Consider the following 19,823-nt stretch of genomic DNA (forward strand, 5'->3'; position numbering starts at 1 on the left):
GAGTTTGGTTCCTTAGTGATTTGGTAGTGTAATCCACATGGCTGATTTGTAAATGTTGTTTACAACAGTAGCAATGCCCAAACGACTACATCAAACCAAAGGAAAGAGCTTGATTTTGGTTTGCATCAAAAGGGGCATCAGGAGAGCGGGCAGGAGGCTTAATTATTTTGGTTTTTAGGGGAAACAAACAACTGTCTCTGGATGCCAATTAGAGGATTGCCTGAGGAACAGGGGAGCAAGTTCACTTTAGTTTACAGTGTATCTGACTCTCCTGGATTGTCCCCCAGGCCGCCCACCCCCCTCATAACAGCCTCTATCTTTCTATTTACAGGTGGGCTTGGCAGGAGCTAGAGAAAATGGAGGCTTTACCTATTGCGGGTCATCCATCCTTCCATTTCCAAGCTCTTGGCCCTGTTGGCACATCACTCTGGCCAATTGTGGCCGGGGCTGGGGTTATCTTGGTCTGCTGTTACAGTGATCAACAGTTGTTGTTGGTTGGGATTATGAGTGGTTTAATAAGGAGCCAAGTGGCCCTTTATGATCAACCAGAAATATCCAAACTGATAGGATGATTTTCTTACTTTACATGCTGCAAATAAATTGTATTACGCTATCACTGGACAATGAACAAACTTCCAGAGGTAATCGCATGTTTAGGAATTATTTCAGCCATTCCAAAATTTAAGCCAACCATACTTACATTCTCAATATGTCGAAAACATACATTTACTTCCTTAAAGAGTTTAATGGTCTATACTGTTATAACAATATTTTGGCAGTACCCAAATGCATAACACAAGGGTACAAGGTAAGTTTGCAGTACATATCGAATGCATCCAGGGACCATATTTCAATATGTTAACCCCATAGGTCAATTTAAATAACAAGGTATTGGAAGGCACTTCAAATCACTTGTAAAATGAAAATTAAAGACTGAAATTAGGGTGTGTTATTTGTAGCCCTCCAGTAATATATTCATTTTCTGTACTTGGAATGAATGTGTTAGGAGTCAGGATTGTATTTTTAATGATTTCCGTTAGTTTTAATAAAGTAATAAAAGTACTGGTTCTTAAGATCTTGGACTGAGCTGTGCGAAAAGCTCCGATCAATTTTCTGTTTGAACTTGACATTACGACTGTTACTTACATAGTGACTCATGCCCAACAACCCATAACACAAATGGCATGTCTGCCGTGGTGTGCGGGTCTCTGTCAGTGTCACACTGGTTTCCACTCAGTCATTTTTTGTCACATCCAGTTACATCTTCGACTGAGCAAAGGCCCTCAAATACGCAAAAGAACTTAAAAATGGGTTGATTTATTTTATTGTTCTCAAAATGTGTCTGGTTAAACATTCTTGTATCAAATGGTTAATAATCTTTCAGTATGGAGTGATTTTGCCTTGCCTCTGCTGTAATAGGCTAAGTGATCAGGTCTCTACTTTGTTATTCAGTCATTAAAGGCCTGGTAGTTTTTGCTGCAGTTTACTAAACCACATTTTATGTACACTGTGTTGGATGGCTTGGGGATTCTTCAATTAAATTATCTTTGTAATGTTTTTACTTATGATTTTGAGTTGGGTTAAATTTTTTTGGACACATTACAAACACTACAAAATTGTAGGGCTTTAACTACCGCAACTATAAATATATTTGACTGTAAAAGGATAACACCATATATTTATTGTTGGTTTTTATTGAGAAATTCATTTCTCAGTATTTTGTGTTTAAAAACAACAGAAGGGCATCATCGTTTACTGTGAGAAAAACCCAAATTGGGCTTGTTTGATTTAGGTTTAAGTTCAGACTGTTGTCTGGGAGGACGGCTGCTGCGTGTAATGAAGGGGCCAGTAACTTTGTTTAGAAATAAATAATTTCTCTTGAAGGGACAGGTTGGGCTAGGAAGTTAACTTCCGCGGTAAGGGAACACTGTAAAGAACTTGTTGTGGTACATTCAATTTTTCTGGTTTCTGCTATTTTCAATAGTTTAGCCTTTAACAATAATGTGACTTCACAATTGACTTAATAAATATAATATATTATAGATGCTGCATTTACAACTTATAGGTAGGGATATTAGTAGGCAGAAATGCACATTTGCATATTTTAAGTGTTCCCCTTAGTTGTTCAATCACAGCAACCACCTGGTAATGTCAAATGTACATGCCCTTATTGTTCCAAGATCGTTTGAGTAATTTGACTCTGCTGCAAGGGATCATTGGCAATATTGGACAGGGTGAATGAAAGAAATGCCCTGAGACTATTTTTTGGACCCAAATATTTGAAAAGACGCTTCACCTGCAGATTGTGTTCACATTTGACTTCTTGGTGCCTATAATGAGGCTATGAACCTAAACTTTCAACTTAGTTTCACTGTCAGCATTTAACTTGTAATAGGTAATTAGCTCTTTGTGCTTTTCTGTACAGCAAGCTACATGGTGGATCATTTTCTCCCAACTATATCACATTCAGGAAATATTTGATTGGTAGAGGAATGGATGAAAGAGACGGAAGAGCCAAGCAGTGTTCTTATAAGTCATCCAAAGCCTTTGGTGTTGCAATGGATTTGTGAGACAGGCTAAAAATGCCTGTGGTTCCACCCCCATCATGGGCTATAAAAGAGGGTGGCAGCTCAAGTCTTACGCCACAAAAAATATCACAGGCATTTGCTCTCTGCAGATTGGATTCACCAAAGTCAATGGAAATTAATAAGGTGGCTTTTACATTCGAGTTCCAATCAGTCATTTATTCCTTCATTCCAGTTAGTTTTGTTTTTTGTTTTTTGCTTCAGTTCGAGAAAGGTGAAGTTTCTGCAAGAGGATAGAGAGTGTGGGGTGAGGTGCCACGCCTGGTGGCTTAGGTATATGGAAACAGGGCCGCATCAGGTGAGGTTGGTGACTTGGCGGGGTATTAAGGCCACAGGCATGGTTGTCCTATTGTGGGAATTTGTGAGAATATACTCTAGACAGATATATATAGTGTTTCTCTTTTTTTTTCCCTCCCCTCCCTGCAGAAATTTGTTATGTTGGTTTGAATATGAGAATGGCCATCAAGGGATCGCTGGGGCCTTTTTGGTACGCAAATAGCTTGTACGAAGTTCCTAAATCTGCTTCAGGCCCTCTTATTTGCGCCACCCTTTGTTAGCGCTTCCAGTAATATATAGAATTCTCATAGGAAGTTATTTTCTCACTTTAGTTTACAGTAGCCGGGTTGGGCTTTTTGGGGAGGGGTCTGCCAGTTGAGGTCGTCATATAAATTGTATTTATTATTTATTTTTTGTTTTTATTAACTCACTGTGGTCTTCTACTTCAAATATAGGCCCCCTTAGGACTATTTTACAATTGCAATTTGTTTCAAGTCTTGAGAATAATGGTGTCTCTGTGAGTTCAAGCCTGTAGGGGGGGCACAAGACACTGAAACTACCTAGGGTCAACATATGGTGTACATGGAGGAATCTACAAATTGACTGATTGAGACTCTGTAGTTGTAAAAGCACTTATATTTATCCCATTTGACATTTTTTGGTGAATAACCAATTCTGCGAGAGGGCTGCCTTTTGAATTTTGTGGTAAGACCTGGGAGCTGCCCACCTCTTTATAGCCATGATGGGTAGTTGTTGAGAACAGGGATTTTAGCTTTGTCTAACAATATATCCCATGTGCCACACCAGGGCGTTGATGACTTATTAGAGACACTGCCTGGCCTCCTGTCGTCTTCTTCCCATCATTTTCTACCAATATATTCTGAATGTGATATAGTTGGAGGAAATATCCAAGCATGTAGCTGGCTGTACAGAAAGCACAGAGTTCTTACTATTATTTTATTAATGGCTGAACGTTGAGACTATAGTTGAAAAGTGTTAGGTGTCAGTGGCCCTACATTATAGCACCAAGAAGCAAATTTTCTTTTGACACCAAATCTGCCAGGGTGGAAAGCTGTTTTTCATATTTGGTCCCAAAATAATTTCCAGGGGCATTTCTTTCATTCAGCCTGTCATTTTGCAATGACCTGGCAGGGTTCATCTCAAATTATCTGGACAATATGTGCATGTAGCAGTATTGTCGTACAGTTTGTGTGTTATTTGTAACCACTAAGGGAACAGCTTAAATATGCAATTATGTGAAATTCGACTACTATTTGTCTACTAAGTGTATGCAGGCTTATACATTTATTAATTTATTTAAGTCAATTGTGAGTCACATTTATTTGTTAAAGTCTTACTATGATACATTAGGCAAGAAAGCAGAAAAACTTGGAATTACCACAAGGCAAGTTTACAAGTGTTCCCTTACGCAGAATTTATATTGAACTATGCACACCTGTCTCAAGAGAATAATATTTGATTTTCTAAAAAAACACACGCTCTCCCCGCGCTCTTCAATCTCCGCGCAGCGTCTCCCAGAAACGTTGAACTTAATCCTAAATCACAACAACCATTATTGGGTTCTCAACGTAGAGCGACTGATGCGACGTTCTGTTGTTTTTTAAACACAATTAACTGAATGAGATGATTGTTCCTTCATAAAACCTACATTATCCGTATCATTTTTTCCACTTCATGGTTAACAGTCCAAACGCTCGATTAATCGTGCGTTTATGTTTAATTAGTTTGCTACAACTGGGAGTCGTATAAAAAAACCTAGCTATAAACCTACTTTATTTCAGTTATATCAAGGGGTTGTTGTTTTTGTGAGATATTGAGACTTTTTGCTCAAACTAAATTACTTATAGTGCGACCCTCCACGTAAACTCTAAGCCCGCCTTTACAACTCAAGTTACTTTGACGCATCCATCAAGCCCTTCTCCCCCCACCCTCACTCTTAACAGCACTACTATATAATGTGATCTGATCGCCCCCCAGGCATCACACCAGGTACATAAATGTTTGTTTAGTAACTGCAGCCAAAATATCAGGCTTTAAGTGACTGAATTAACAAGTAAGAGGACTGATCAATTCGCTATACAGCAGAGGCAGGCAAATCACATCTCATACTTTGAGATTACCATTTGATACAAGAATGTTAACCAGACCAATTTTTGGAGAGACAATAATCAAATAACAATTTAGTGCTTTTGCGTATTGCAGGGGTCTGTTGGGCTCGTCAGAAGATGGTATGACTGGATGTGAGCAAAATGATCGGTGGAACCGGGTGGACCACTGACAGGAGCGCACCATGCAGGACATGCCATCTGTGTTATGTGGCTTGTTGCATTGGTCACATGTCAGGGGTAACAGTGTAAATGTCAATGTTTCAAGGCAGTAAATTCGATCGGCGCATTTTCAGACGCTCAGTTAAGATCTAGTACAGGTAACGCTTTTGTTTACTTTATTATTTAAAATCACGTGAATCTTTCAATACATCTGATCTCGACAATCATTTTCAAGTAAAGAAACGAGATGATATTTACTGGAGGGCTCAATAACAACACCTATTATTCGGTCTTTATTTTTTTACAAAGTGATTGAGTGGGCCTTCCTTAGGTGTTATTTGAATTTTGAGCATTGGTTAACATGTTGAATACTGGCTGATAACATGCATGTTTTACTGGCACTACTTGTTACCTTGTGTTATGGTTTTGTATCACAATATTGTTATAAACAGTATTAGAACCACATTAAAAGGTCCTCTGAGAGTAAATGTTTGTTGTCGATGATACTTGAGTGGAAGTATGGGTTTTTGGCTTACAGGTTATATGGAAGTGGGCCTGGTAAATTCTAACATGCATTACCTCTCTAAAGCCTGTCGCCCCGTGTCTAAATATAGTTGCGCGAAGGCAAACAAGCCCGAGCTTTTTGGTGGCGCCATCCGCATTTACATCTGGCGTGCGGACTAATCAAGGTCAACCTCATCAATCACTACTTACAGTTTACCACCTCTCCATCACCTTCCTCCTTATTCACATCACCCCCTTCTTTTCTTCCTTTTTTTTTATCACACTGCTGTTCTGCGAGGACCCGCTATTGCCCGTTTTAACACGACTTCTCCGGACAGGGCGGGGGAGGCACACAGGTCTGACACGCATTTACCAGCAGGCTCTTATGAGGGGTTTGGACATTTAAGTAATATCGAAACTGTTCGATCCATCACTCTGTGCTATTGCACAGACCTGGCTACTTTTCTTTTGACTTTGGGGAACATCAAATGCCTTGGATCCTAGTGATGGTGCGCCCCAGATCGGACGCCCCGTTTTGCAGTGTAAGGTACATTATTTGCATAGCATGTTTAAATGTAAGGACAACAGATCATCCTATCGGTTTGTAATTTTCTGGTTTCCGCATCAATCAAATGGCCATTGCGCTCTGTATTAAACCCTCATACTCCCGACACTGTTTGATCAGCTGTTAACAGGCAGACAAGATAACTCAGCTGGCACAATTGGAGTGATGTGCAGCGGGCCAAGAGGTTTGGTGACATGGAGATTGGTGACCGCCATAGTTTACTCGCGTTCTTTAGCTCCTGCCAGTACTGTAGATAAGGAAGATAGGGGAAAGGCTGTTATGAGGGGGGGTGGGCGGGCTGGGGGACAATCAGGGAGAGTCAGATACACTGTAACTAAAGTGAACCTTGCTCCCTGTTCCTCAGCAATCCCTCTAATTGGCTATCCAGAGACAGTTGCCTTTGTTCCCTAAAAGACTCAAATAATTAATGCCTCCTGCCGCTCTCCTGGATGCCTTTGATGGCAAACCAAATCAAGTCTGTCCTTTGGTTTGATTGTAGTCGTTTGGCATTGCTCTTACTGTTGTAAACAACATTACAAATCAAGCAATGTGATACACTACCAAATGCACTAAGGATAGTCCAAACTCCAGTGATTAAACAAATGAAGAATTGCTATTGCTTTTTTGTTATACATAACCAGTTTAAGGAAGTGGGTGACAATTTTGTCATGTCAGGTCTCTGTTGTTTGCAGTTTTATTTTAACCACCATTATTATGCAGAGGTGGCAAACAAAGCAAATATATTAAGTGATACCAATAACCACCCAGCGCTTCCCTTTCAATTTGTTATACAAGTAATGTTTATGCCATTCTAACATATTTCACACAAATAATGTCTAGTCAAGTGCAATATTGTCACCCACAATTGTTGATTTATATTCTCTGCTCACAATGTGAGATAGTAAGTGTGAATGCCAGCTCCCCACTGCAACCATGTCTATATCATAGGCCGCAGCTTGTTTCCTTGGCTTTGTGATCTCATCACAGCCAATATAATGGCACATCAGCTGCACCCAGCTGAGACTTTATGCACACTCACACATATGCCTCTTGTGCTTTAGTGGCACTCTCCTTCACGCTGGCTTCATAACTACTAAATTATTTATGCATCAGGAAAATAAATCAGCTTGGACACGCTGACAAGAAAGGGCACATCAGAGAAGCCATAAAATGCACAAGAAAAATAATATTAAAGAAATATGGATGAAGCTATGCATCACTGGCATTTTTTCTCTCTTTTTATTTTGCACACATAAACTGGTATCACTGCTAAAGTGACATCCCAATATACAGATCCAACCTGCAGCAGCAACCCCTGTAATTCAGTAACCCCTTGAAAAACTACGAGTCAAGCACCTGTGCCTTTAAAAAAAAGTGATACGAGTGCCATCGTCTGTCACAATAAGCACACAATAAACCTCTATGCTCTCTCAGTGTCCTCTTTTAACTGAACCTGGAATAAAGCCATTTTACCACCTACCCACTGCTAGCTTCAGCGGCCATGAAATTACTGCTGGGAGCTTTTTCTTTTTTCATTATAACAAAATGTCCTGGCCTTTGCTTCAAGCAGCCATAGTAGAGTTTGATTGCTTTGATGTTACGCCATGTCATGGGGCCAATTTGTTTGTAGAAACAACACATCAAATATATATGTCATTCTCAAGAGTAAACAGGAGAGTAAAATAATATTGGGGCTTTTCGTGAAAGGCGAGTCTCTTTTTGTAATTTTTCCTTTAGTTTCAGCTGATCAGCCAAAGCTGCTCAGAGAGGTTTGTGGAGCCCTTGATCAATCCCTTCGGACACACACACAACTCAATGTGTGTGTTAGCGCACATGCCAATGTGCGAATATGTCACAGTGTGCAGTGTGAGTGAGAGAAATGAGGGAACAAAGACAGACAGGGAGAGATGGAGAAGCTCTGAAAAGTCTGTGGGTGGATTTTCACAGTGGAAAAGCGCTATACTCTCCTCCCTCCTGCATGTATGCACTTCTAAAGATACAGCCAGCATGCTGCTTCTGTTTGATTTGACATGCGCTGTCTTTTTGATTAGGACAACACTTGGCAGTGAGACTGTTTTGGTTCTAGGCCTACTGTAAACACCACATCAAAGCCTTGGCTGCACACTGTTAGGCCAGTTTGACATTCGCTTGCTACATTTTCAACATCGAGGTAAACGTCTAAAGCTTCCCCTTTCCCGTGGGCAGGGAGACGAGGAGGAGCTCATACTGTAGCTCCGACTGATTTCACATCTTTTTCAAAAAAAATATTTCCGCCTCTAAATCACATAACTAGAATGGGCTTGAGTCTATATTTTCTTCCTTTTTTAATTGTCAGGAGTTAAACACTTCACTCAAAGGCACCTAAATTACCTTGTCTTTACAGCTGCTTAGAGATTCTCATCTCATTCCTCATCAACCATCAGACATTGATTGCGATTGAAACTATATACAGAAGCAAGACAAGTCATGTCAATTTTTATGTATATAGCCCAAAATCACAAATCACAATTTGCCTCATTTACGATGTGTACAGCATACAACGCCCTCTGTCCCTTAAGAGAACAGGTCATATAATCCCAACAAAATGCAGCCTATTTTATATAAATTGTGGGCCAATGTTAGATGACTAATGAGAGGAAAAGCCTTCTTTCTCTCCAAGCCCAGTCTTTGATCTCCACTGCACAAACACTGCAGGGATCCTCAGAGCCCTGTGAGCATACTTAGCCCAGAGGCAAACACTCACCAGGCCCTAAATACTGTAAATATTTATTTTGGCTCCCTCAAATGACAGTTGGGACAAAGCATCTCAGTGGGAATATTTATAAATTAGAACATACATAGAGATGCAGTTAATGAAGAGTGAGAGTTTGACAACTTGAGAATTTTAAGTAGACATCTCTAGTTTGCTCACGGCACAGAGTGCTACATTGAATGTAGCTCTCAACTGTTATTGTATGACCTTCCTACTTGTAGTGGCTGTTTTGTATTTTTCCAAGGTCACTTAGTTACAATATGGACATAGTTCATTAAATTAATTACAAGCTTCTTGTTAACATACTTATAGTCCAAGTCTAAACCGATCTTAGCGTCACTTGAAGCCTAGAGGTTGGCATTATGGCCATTACCGTGCTGCTTTTTCAGAGTCAGCAGCGGTGACATACTGCAAGTTGATCTGGGCTTATTGGCTGCTCTTAGTTTCGACTCCTCCCTAGCAGGAAACAATGGCGGCTCGCCTGGTTACACATGTTTGTCATGCTGGATAGTGGTACACAAGGATTTGAACCCAGATGCAGACTAGCACAGCAGCATGTGGGGAGCGAAGGCTGACCTGTGTGGTCCGATCCAACAGACAAGCTACTTAATTTGCTACAGTAGCGGTAATGCTGGTTCTGATAGAAAGGTGTCAGAACACACAGTGCATCACAGTTTGTTATGTATGGGGCTGCATAACATTATGACCACCAGCATGCCCAGGTGGTCATTCATTTTATGGCTGATCGCTGTATACTCTAGTAAGGGCAAACTCATTAGACACAGGCGAACACAATCAAGGCAGGGCAAACAATGAAAATCGGTCGAAAAAGACAAAGACAGTAAGTAAAATAAAATAAGACATAAGAGGAGGAAAACTACAAAATAAAAAATGGAAATAATGAAAACCCATTACATAGACTGCATGTTCAAGATACTGCGCTTTGGCTTCACTATACAGACCTAGAAGCTCTGCCCATTATTTATACTGTCAGCATTGTAGTCGCAAGTCCAAAAGGCAGGCCTGACCTGGTCCACATGATGTCCTATTGCATGTTGCACACTATTAAGACAATATAACACAGTGAAAATGGGTTTATATCCAGGTTTTCTTCCTTCTCTATATCTTAACTAGTACCATGTTTGCCTCACTGCCTCAATTTTAACTAATGAAAATATTAACTTTAGCATAGTCCAACAATAATAAACTCTACAAAATGTATGTACAACTCTGAACCTAAATGAAAGAAATTTACCAAATAGTGCTTGACTTACACGCCTCATCTTAATTGCATATAATACACTGTAATGTAAGTACAGACAAACTTTAGAAATGTAATCTGTAAAAACATGTAAGTGACCTTTAATTATATGTGTCTATAACAGTGTCTCTTACTGCAGTATTACAAGGTTGGATAACATCATATATATGTACATCCATATATTTATATTCATATTTTCACACCTTCCTCAGACAAGTTTTTATATTATTTCCCCATGTTTTCAGATATCTGTCTGTAAGATTTCTGCCTCCACCAATGTATAATGGTGGTAAATTGAATTTCTTAACATTTGTTAAAAAAATATAAAATAAAATAAATGCACAAAAAACCCTACAGTAACTGCATAACTCAATACCATTAGGTAACTAAGTTTGGGTGAACTGCCAGTTTAAGCAAATGTTACATATAGCATCATATGGCAGTAAGTAAATTGCTGTGGCATCTGTAAGGTTCACTTTTCTCTGCAGATTTTCAGTCCTAAACTTGGTATCAAGCCAACCACACAATTATGAGTCAAAGCCATTATCTTTATGGTTTCATTTCAGTTGTTTCTGATGTCCTCTGAGACCCTAGACAGTGCTCAGTAAGGCGTTTCGGCCTACCACAGACCCTCATTTACCAGAGGATTGGCAAGTTAGAGGGGAAAGCAGCCACATTTACTGTTGGCTCAATGACCACTGCCTCTTTTTCCTGTGTGTGCCTTAGATTTTGATCCTGTAGAGATGAGTTCAGATGGTATTTTTTTGTGCTATTAATTCCTCAGTCTTTGCTGTTAGCCGATACAGTTAGTTGCCTGTGGTTTCCTTTATTTATTGTGTACTGTAGTGTAGTTGATGATGACTTATTTACTTACATTTCATTATTTGATTAGATAAATAGATTAGATGTTGGATTGATGTGGATTAGTGTAATACCAGCAACGATACAGTGTAATGATACAGTGTAATATAAGCAAGTGGTATAGTTGCGGCTCCAAAGCTGACAGTCAGTTGTGGTTAATGCCGAGTTGTACGCTTAGAGAAATTTGCAATAAGTTTCCTCTGATTTGCCTAGTTATCCTGGATCAGCTGTGAGATATGAGAGGGTTGTGTGAGAGAGAGAGAGAGAGAGAGAGAGAGAGAGATGGAGGCCTGTGACACTCTGCACCGTACCCTAATGAGAGGCAGGGAACCAAAGGAGCTGGGCAATGAGATTAGATGCAACTCAATTCAATTACTGCTGAGCCGCCACGGGTGACGCTTCAAAACTCATCCTGTTAAGATCCGGTTCACAGGCGAAGAAGAGGACTGCGGCTCTCACTCAGCCACTGTATGCTACGCTGAAAGAACATCTCATTCGCAACAGCTCTGATTTATAAGCACATGGGGCGTCATTAGGCTCCGTCGGGATTTGACAGCAGACTCTGCAATGTTCTGATATAGATTTAAAGGAAAATGCAGAAATAATTGAGTTTTCACCCATCGCAGGCGTTTAATACACTACTCCACAAACTACAGAGTTGTTTTGAGTGTGTGTTTAGTGATTTGTGTGTGAGATTAAAGACACGCTTAACATCCTGTTTTAGCTTAAACACAATTAAAATGCAATCAGACACTGACTCACGACCCTGCCCTTTGCTGTTACCCCATAGGCTCTTTGGACAGAATGCTGAGAAAGGTGTTATGGATAACCACAGCTCTAAAGGAAACAAAAGTAAACATGAACTTTATAGTCTTTACAAGTTTAAAAGACACTGACCTCTGTGCAGCCCAAGCATGTTATCATCTTAAAAAATTAAAGTGTTTGTCTGTTTCGGTGCAATCCTCAGTCAGCTCCAGCTGACCCGGCAATTCACCTTTGTTTAACCTTTGACCTGCATCCTGGCATCACTGTCCAATAAAAACACTGTTGTATGCAGTGTTTGGAAATGAAGACATCTTTATATTTTGTGTGTAATATTAGACCACCAGACTATAAACTGCAGTATTGCTCTAATGCACCGTTTACTATTTGTGAGGGTGGTGGTGACCGTTATGTTGCCTTGTTCTTTAGGAGTGTGGAGTACATCCCACTGTTATCAGTTTCTCACAGAATGTTTTTTTGGTCTACAGGGCCTTAATATTTTGTTTTCTCTGTAAAAGGGCAAATACTTTTGCAATGAACAATATAGACTGGGGCGAGAATTAATTGATAGTATAATTAATTCAAAAACATGGATTTAGTGTTAAGTTACTCTATGAACATTATGCAACCCACTGTGGTCCCCTGTGTCCGCAATTGCTGTGATTATGCAATTATAAGCCCGGTACAGTCACTACTTATAACTTAAATTACTGCATAAACACTGTACATACTTGCACTACCACTTATTACCTAACTTAACTTTAAATGATCCTAAATGATAGGTGTGTTGAATTGCTGAGTTGCATACTCTTGAAGCTAAAAGACTGGTGAACTATGAATAATAATGATTACAATAAAAAATTGAAAGAAGACTTTGAAAAGAGAATTAAATTTGTGCAATTTTGCAGTATTAATTGTCTAAAATACAATACGTCACAACTCACCATTCATGCAGTACAATTACTGGTTACTTTTTTCTGCCTTAATTTTAATTAGTGATTACCAGATACTGTGACAAAAGTAAGAATGAGGTCTATAAATATGAATACACATATTGTATATACCATGAATATCAGTTCCTGTGTATCTTGAGTTAACATATATAAACCAAATGTGTACAAATATACACATTGTACTATACAACAACAGCTGTTTGTATGTTTCTCCGTTTACAGTACATAGTGTAACTGGCAGCAGCGAGTATTACAGCATGTTAAAACTGTCCCTGTCTCGATGATAGGTGGTAGCTGTGAGGAGCATGATCAGCAGGAGCTACTGCATACTGCTGCACCTGCATAGCAAGGATTTATAAGGAAATCTTGTTGTTCCGTAATTTATGTAGTTGACTATTTTACATTTTTAGATGCAGCACAGTTGTTGGGCTCCCAAAGGTGCAGAGGTGAATGGGATTTATATTGGGACTTCTCTGCATGTTGCAAATAAAAATCACTTGCAAAAAAACATCTATGAGAGTCTCCAGTGCTGTTTAGGGGGTTGAATCCATTGATTTGCTGCATCTGAAATGGACTTTCCAAGAAAGGTGACTGGAAGATGTAAATCTATGCGGAGAAGCATGGAATAACAAAATTATGCATTATTTTTACTCGCTGGTAGAGATGAAAAAGTAGCTGTCAGTCCCGTTGCTGCTGTCAGATTAAGTTGCGCTCAAAGGATTTTGTTCATTTTCGATTTTAAAGTCTAAATCACTAAACATAAACTTTTCTGCTGACTGTAAAAAAAACTGGAGTAAAAGTAATACATTTCTGGACAAACTATTTAACACCACCAGATTCCATCTCTTAATTTCCATTCAAATGTAAAACTAGGCAGGCATGGAATCTTCTGTGAATCTTAAATGAATCCAATTGTTCCAACATAGTTCAGGGTTTGCCGGAGGCAGACACCGCGCAAATCAGCAATTTCAAAATAAAAGCCCTGTGTGATTCTAATCTGATTGACAGGACATTGTTTCCTTCTTTCACACAAGAGTTAGCATAATTCATGTTTTTCTTCCACCTCAGACCTCAGAAATGGAAAATTGGAAATGCACTCAAATATACTCTTATATATGAAGCTCAAATCCCTAGAGCATTCCCCTGTGAGCATTTGTATTTTCCTTTGCCATTTAAACTCTTCTGAGACATGTTATTGTGTCTTTCAAGCAGCACAGGAAATGATTGCACTGATACCTGCAGCCCTGAAGCAAATATCCACCCTATCATTTTAACACATATGCATGGCATGTCGTAACACTCGATGTGATTACCTTGTGTGTGTAAAATGGTTCATTGGCATTTTCACCTATACCAGCCGTATTCTCGACAATTTCCAAACCAACAGAGACCACTTTGACCCAGCTAATCTGCATGACATCTCTTAATGTGAGAAGCTTTTATTGCTGGGAAGACTGCCATGCTATCCAGCTGGCTTGTGGTTGGTGAAGTTCTGAGCATATGCCTGAGGAAGATGAATAATGCATCCATGTTATTCAAACCTTCGTTCTGTAACTTTTGCTTTAGGTAGGGAAGATGTGAGGAGGTATAGTACATGAGACTGCCGCTGCTGTGCTCATGTAAAAATGATGATACTTCAGAAAAGCTTCAGATGTTTTCACTCAGAGGAATGAAAAATTGTGGCTTTTCCCAAGTAAAAATTCCTCTACTTTTATATTCTTATTGTCCCATGGTTTTTCACGTCAAACGTAGATTTTGCTACTTTTAACCAGGTCACCGACCCGAAGCTGCACTATATGTGTACGTCTACATATCATCTGACCTCAGCGTTGTGCTACAAGTTACATTCATAAACTATAGGCTGAACTCCTTGGAGATGCGACCTGATAACCTGGTTGCCAGATAACCTTGAGGGCAGGATGCCATTGCTCCTCTGGACAGATGACACACTGTGCGTCGGTCTCGGCGACTCGCTGTGCTGCTCGCCAAAAGATCATCCGGTGGAGTGCAGACATACACGGTGCAGCAGTCTCAGAGCATTTACAAGTAAAGAAAAAGGCTGCTTGACCATTCAGATGGAATGGAAACGAAGGGAAATGTAAAAGCAGAGAAATGAAGAGAGTCACAAAGTAGTTTTCTTGTTATAGCTGTTGTTGTTGTTTCTTTGGTCTCTGTGCTGGCTTTGTTGGCTGTCTGCAGCCGGTTCATAGAGATAAGGTTGAACGAAGAAATGACTCGCAGTAAAAAATATATGACAAATGTTTACTTTGCCCACTGCTGTTCAGACTGTCAGACAATTTGCATAATACCCAATCACATGCAACGATATAAATCTTTATATAAAATCTGTATATGTCTGAATGTGTGCCAGAATTTGCTGTTGCTGGAAATTCTTTTCTTTCCCTTTTTTGTATCAGTTAACCACATGACGCACCATGAAAAATGAATAGTGATATGGGAAAAGAAGCTTATTGTACATACAGTTTGCAATTTCATTGTCCATGGCTTAATGAAATACCAGCAGTGTGCTTGATTTTCATTAATAACCTTCATGTTCATTTCCCGTTGTACATTGGAGAAGAGTTAAGCCATTTTTATTTCAGCTTGTTCTATATGCCATCTATCCCTCCAGAAATAGGACTACATTATTCATTTTGTGGTATGTGATTTGACCATAGTGTTTCTGAGCGCTCTGTTAAATGAAAATATTTCACGTGTGAATTAATCATTAAAAGGGCTCATTCTCCATTCTTCGGGTAGCATAATGATCTCTTTTTACCACTGGCCTGGATGAATCTTTCATTGTCTTTATCTTTAAATGACTTGGCACAATCCTCCAAGGAGACATGGGCCACGATGTGTTTCACCACACTGTCAAAGTTAACATGTGGCTGAGCTAAATGCCATAATTTAATTGATGCCAAGCGCAATAACATCACCCACTGATCTTTTAATAATATGGAGATACAATTCCTGTCCTTTCACTTCATTATGATATTGCCTTCTCAATATGCAAATGTAATCGCACACACTTACACACTGGCACACAAAGTCTAGACTCTAGACAATATTTTAGTGGGCCTGGAGACTTTGGAATGCTATTTTAGATTGTAATGAGATGGCCTTTGACCTTTGGATTCAAGCAAAAACCTCTCTAGAATAAATTAGCAGCCACTCAGTCCTTGCATAACTGTTAATGTGTGCCAGTCTCTTTTGTGTCTAATCCTCTGGGTCACTCTCTCTCTCCCTCTCTCTAGGTTTTTCTATACTGCAGGCCATCATGGAGGCAGCGGTAGCTAACAACTGGCAAGTGACCGCTCGCTCTGTTAGCAGCACGACAGACGCAGCTGAGTTCAAACGCATCATTGAGGAGATGGACAGGAGGCAGGAGAAACGCTATGTGATTGACTGTGAGGTGGCCAGGATCAACACCATATTAGAACAGGTGGGCCTCAGAGTCACTGTACATGTGGTAATGCCTGTAGATTGCATAACCAACCACCTACACTGTCCATATAGCACTTTTGTTGGTTCCTGTTAGTCATATAATTGCCAAGCAGATTACATTTAAGTATTAAAGGTCCACTCCACCAATTGTACATGCCAGAGTCAATTTAGTAGTCACGTTGAATACTGCTTAGAAAACAGTTGCAGCATGTCTTCTGTCACTCAGGAGGAACTTTGTCACAACTGATATAATTTAATTTATGATATAATAAAATATGAACAAAAACTGGGCCTGTGGAGTATTAAAGATGTGGTTGTTTACCAGGCAAGGAGGATTTAACAAATTATGCTATTGAGTTGCATTATGGGAAATGTAGGAGACTATCATAGTTTTTAAAGCTGCTCTTATCAATTTGTATTGTATGAACAAAGGTTAAATGACTGCATATAATGAAACAAACCTGCATAGAATCATCACCTGACTCTGCACTTCCCCTCAGTTCCACCAAGCGTTTTAGAGCCTTTTATTTCATTGTTTTGGTTATAGGGCCTGCAGCTTTACTACTTTGGTCGCAGCAGCCAAACCAACTCATTGCTCTCATTAGCAATGTTGTTGTTGTCAGCTGAACAAAAAGAAGCACTAAAACTGTGCACTACCTGACCAGCACCAATCCAAACACACAAATTAGCAGCTAGCTGGTGAACATAGTGATGCTTTTAGCAACTAAAGAGCCAGATTATTCCCCAACAGAGAATAATATTGGACTCGACTGAAACACAACTCTAAATGAATGCTAAAGTTCACCATGGCTGCTTGATGTGTAAATGCCACTGTTTGCATATCAGTGTTATCCCCCAAGTTGCCAAAAAAATTTGTTCATGCATGTTTAAATTTTTCAGTCTATAATTTAGAAGAATTTAGAATGCAAAGGCTGTTGTCAATAAACATGTTAATATACTGTGTACTAAGATTTTTTGTAAACATTTGTACTACTGCTCATTTTATAGTTATTATCTTAGTACCCCATTTCTGAACACACTAATTACTAATTAATTTTCTGAAAGGTGTAGTGTTTGTGTAAGGTCTAATTGTAACAGTGTGTTAAATTGTTTGCCACAGCAGTAGTCTTACCTGTTTGAGGAGCTCAGTTTGGTGTTTGTTTGGCTGCTAAGTTTGAGGCCGGCTTATTTGAAAATCAGTGTGTGTTGAAGCTGCCCAAGAGCCTGCAGTTGAGAGGTCTGAGCGTGAGCAGCCATTTGGAGAGACCACTGATGATGCATCCTTTTTAATCCTCTTCTAACAACCCCGGACCCCTCCGTTCCTCTATCACGTCCACTGCCTGAGGAGGAAATGAAAGGTCCACCAGTCCTTGTAGTAGGGGAAACACAATTACCATGAATAGATGAGTGGCTATTATGCCATGCATCTCCTCTGTTCGCCTGCCCCGCTCCACCCTACACCCCTCCGCTTGCTGCTGCCTGCTTATAAGGCAATCAGCTGCCGAATTGGATTCTGCTCGTTAACATTCATTTAGATATTGGCTTCTCTCTGCCTCACAATATCCCCTCAACGACTGTTAGTTTCACTTGTTTTTTTATGAATCTAATTTGATCCCAGAGTCATAGTTTAAAGCGGAATGGCTTTTAGTATTAATTTGCTGTGTCTAATTTAATTCTTGTGCTGCAAATTTCCTCCCTTTACAATCCAGGGACCATACTGAAATCTATTTCCTTTTTGTGTTAAGAATATGCATCAGCTTTTAAGAAAAGCTTAGAATATTCATTACAAATCACATGTGAGGAATATTAATGGTTGCGTCTTTAATTGCTTCCCCCCCCTCCCTTTTGCAAACAATAATAAGGATGCAGGGCAATAATCTGTTTGATGTTCTGCTGTTTCTGTCTTTGTTCCCATTAATGAATTATTTCTTTTTCTTCTAGAGGGAGCTCTTTCTCTTCCTCCACCTCCAACTATCACCATCATACATTTTTATGTCTAAAGTTTGTTTTAGTGCAAAAGGGGGAAAAAAAGCTTTTACAACAGCTAACCTTCAAAGCAGCTGTGTGCTAAATTTTGCCCCTTGTTTAAGTGACAACCACAGCATGGGATTTTTTTTATCTATTTGATTTTTTGGTGGAGCTAATTGAAATAATCTGGCTAGCTCTACCAATATGAATGAGTCACAGGCATTCAGGGAAGCTGCTGGACTTCACTCTGCAACCAGCCCCCTACTGGGCCATATCGTTGTAAATTGAAACAGGGATAGACTGTCTCCCATGAGGGCAATCACACCAAAAATGGCACCCACTGTCAGCTATGTGGAAACCTGCTGCTTTCACCTGCTGCTGTAGTTCCATTAACCAATGATTGTAGACAGATAGAGTTTCGTCTCTGGAGGACAGGAGCGAGAGTTCGAACAGAACGTGTGTGCCGAGGCCAGTGTCTGTGTGTCGCAATGTCGACATGTCCCTTCAATCCATCAAGGTCACTGCTGTTGAGAGGGGATCATGAGGCGGGACAGATACAGCTAGCTGATTGCTGGGGGAAATGGGAATCAGCTCAGTGGCTTACTTTTATGATTTCAGGCAGAGTAATCCCACCACAGAATGAATGTCTTTATACCAGGCAATGAAGTTCATGGAGTGTGGAGTTATCTTGAATAAGCAAGTGTTGAGCTTCCACACTTTGGTACAATTGTGGCACACAAAGAAAACTCTCTGTGCTGTTCTTCATTAGCACCACTTTTGATCCAGTCATTGCAAATTCTCTAGTCCCACTGGGCCATTGTTGCTCTACTGGTTCACTGAACTGTTAGTTTTTCAATGTTTCAGTAATGTTTCTAAATGTTTAAAAGGACACCCAGTGGTATTATATTTACTCAAGAACAATTTAGAGGTATTTCAACCCTGTGCACATTTATCTGACTGTGACTATAGTTACTTCTATTTTTATTCAAAACATAATATTTTATATACAGTATATAAAGCAGCAGCAGCAGCAACCAGCCAGCTATGACATTAAAATACTGCTTACATGCTAATGCATTAGAAACAGTAACAATCAAATGATATGCTCTCTACTTTTTACAAATATATTTTGCCTACTTTTTTATTATATATTATTATATACATACATAGATATTTACTATGTACTTTTAGGTAAGTTAAGCTTCTGGGTACTTCCTCTACCACTATATGTGTTTGAACTAGAGGATCATTCAACAATCAGTTTAATTTTTTGTCAATTCTTTTTTTAGAAGAATTGACAAAATGTCTTACACAAGTTTTGAGAGCCCCAGATGGTGTCTTTAAATGTCTTGTTGTCTGTCCAACAGCCTAAAACCTAACAAATATTCAATTTAGAAAATCAGCAAATCCTCATATCTATCTAGAGCCAATGTTTGGTTTGTCCATTCTGGGCTGCTGTAGACACATGGCAGTTCAACATGGCGGCCTCTGTTCCCAGGTAACAGAAACACGACTTGTATAACAATTCTTATTTTAAGGTGATTATACACTAATGAAAACATACCTATAAATGTTTTATTCTGTTTCTGCCAATAAATCCT

General features: G+C 39.5%; 1 protein-coding gene across 1 annotated transcript in view; it reads left to right on the forward strand.

Annotated features, from left to right (window-relative positions):
- The window catches only part of gria3b (glutamate receptor, ionotropic, AMPA 3b), an 87,585-nt gene that overhangs the window by 32,018 nt on the left and 35,744 nt on the right, over positions 1-19,823 (forward strand). The window contains exon 4 of the mRNA XM_035669653.1: positions 16,065-16,252. Coding sequence (XP_035525546.1) covers positions 16,065-16,252 — 188 coding nt within the window. The remainder of the gene's footprint in view (positions 1-16,064; positions 16,253-19,823) is intronic.

The sequence above is a fragment of the Morone saxatilis genome, unplaced genomic scaffold (assembly GCF_004916995.1).
Source record: "Morone saxatilis isolate NCDOM2014 unplaced genomic scaffold, NCSU_SB_2.0 Contig22, whole genome shotgun sequence".
Taxonomy (NCBI): Eukaryota; Metazoa; Chordata; class Actinopteri; family Moronidae; genus Morone; species Morone saxatilis.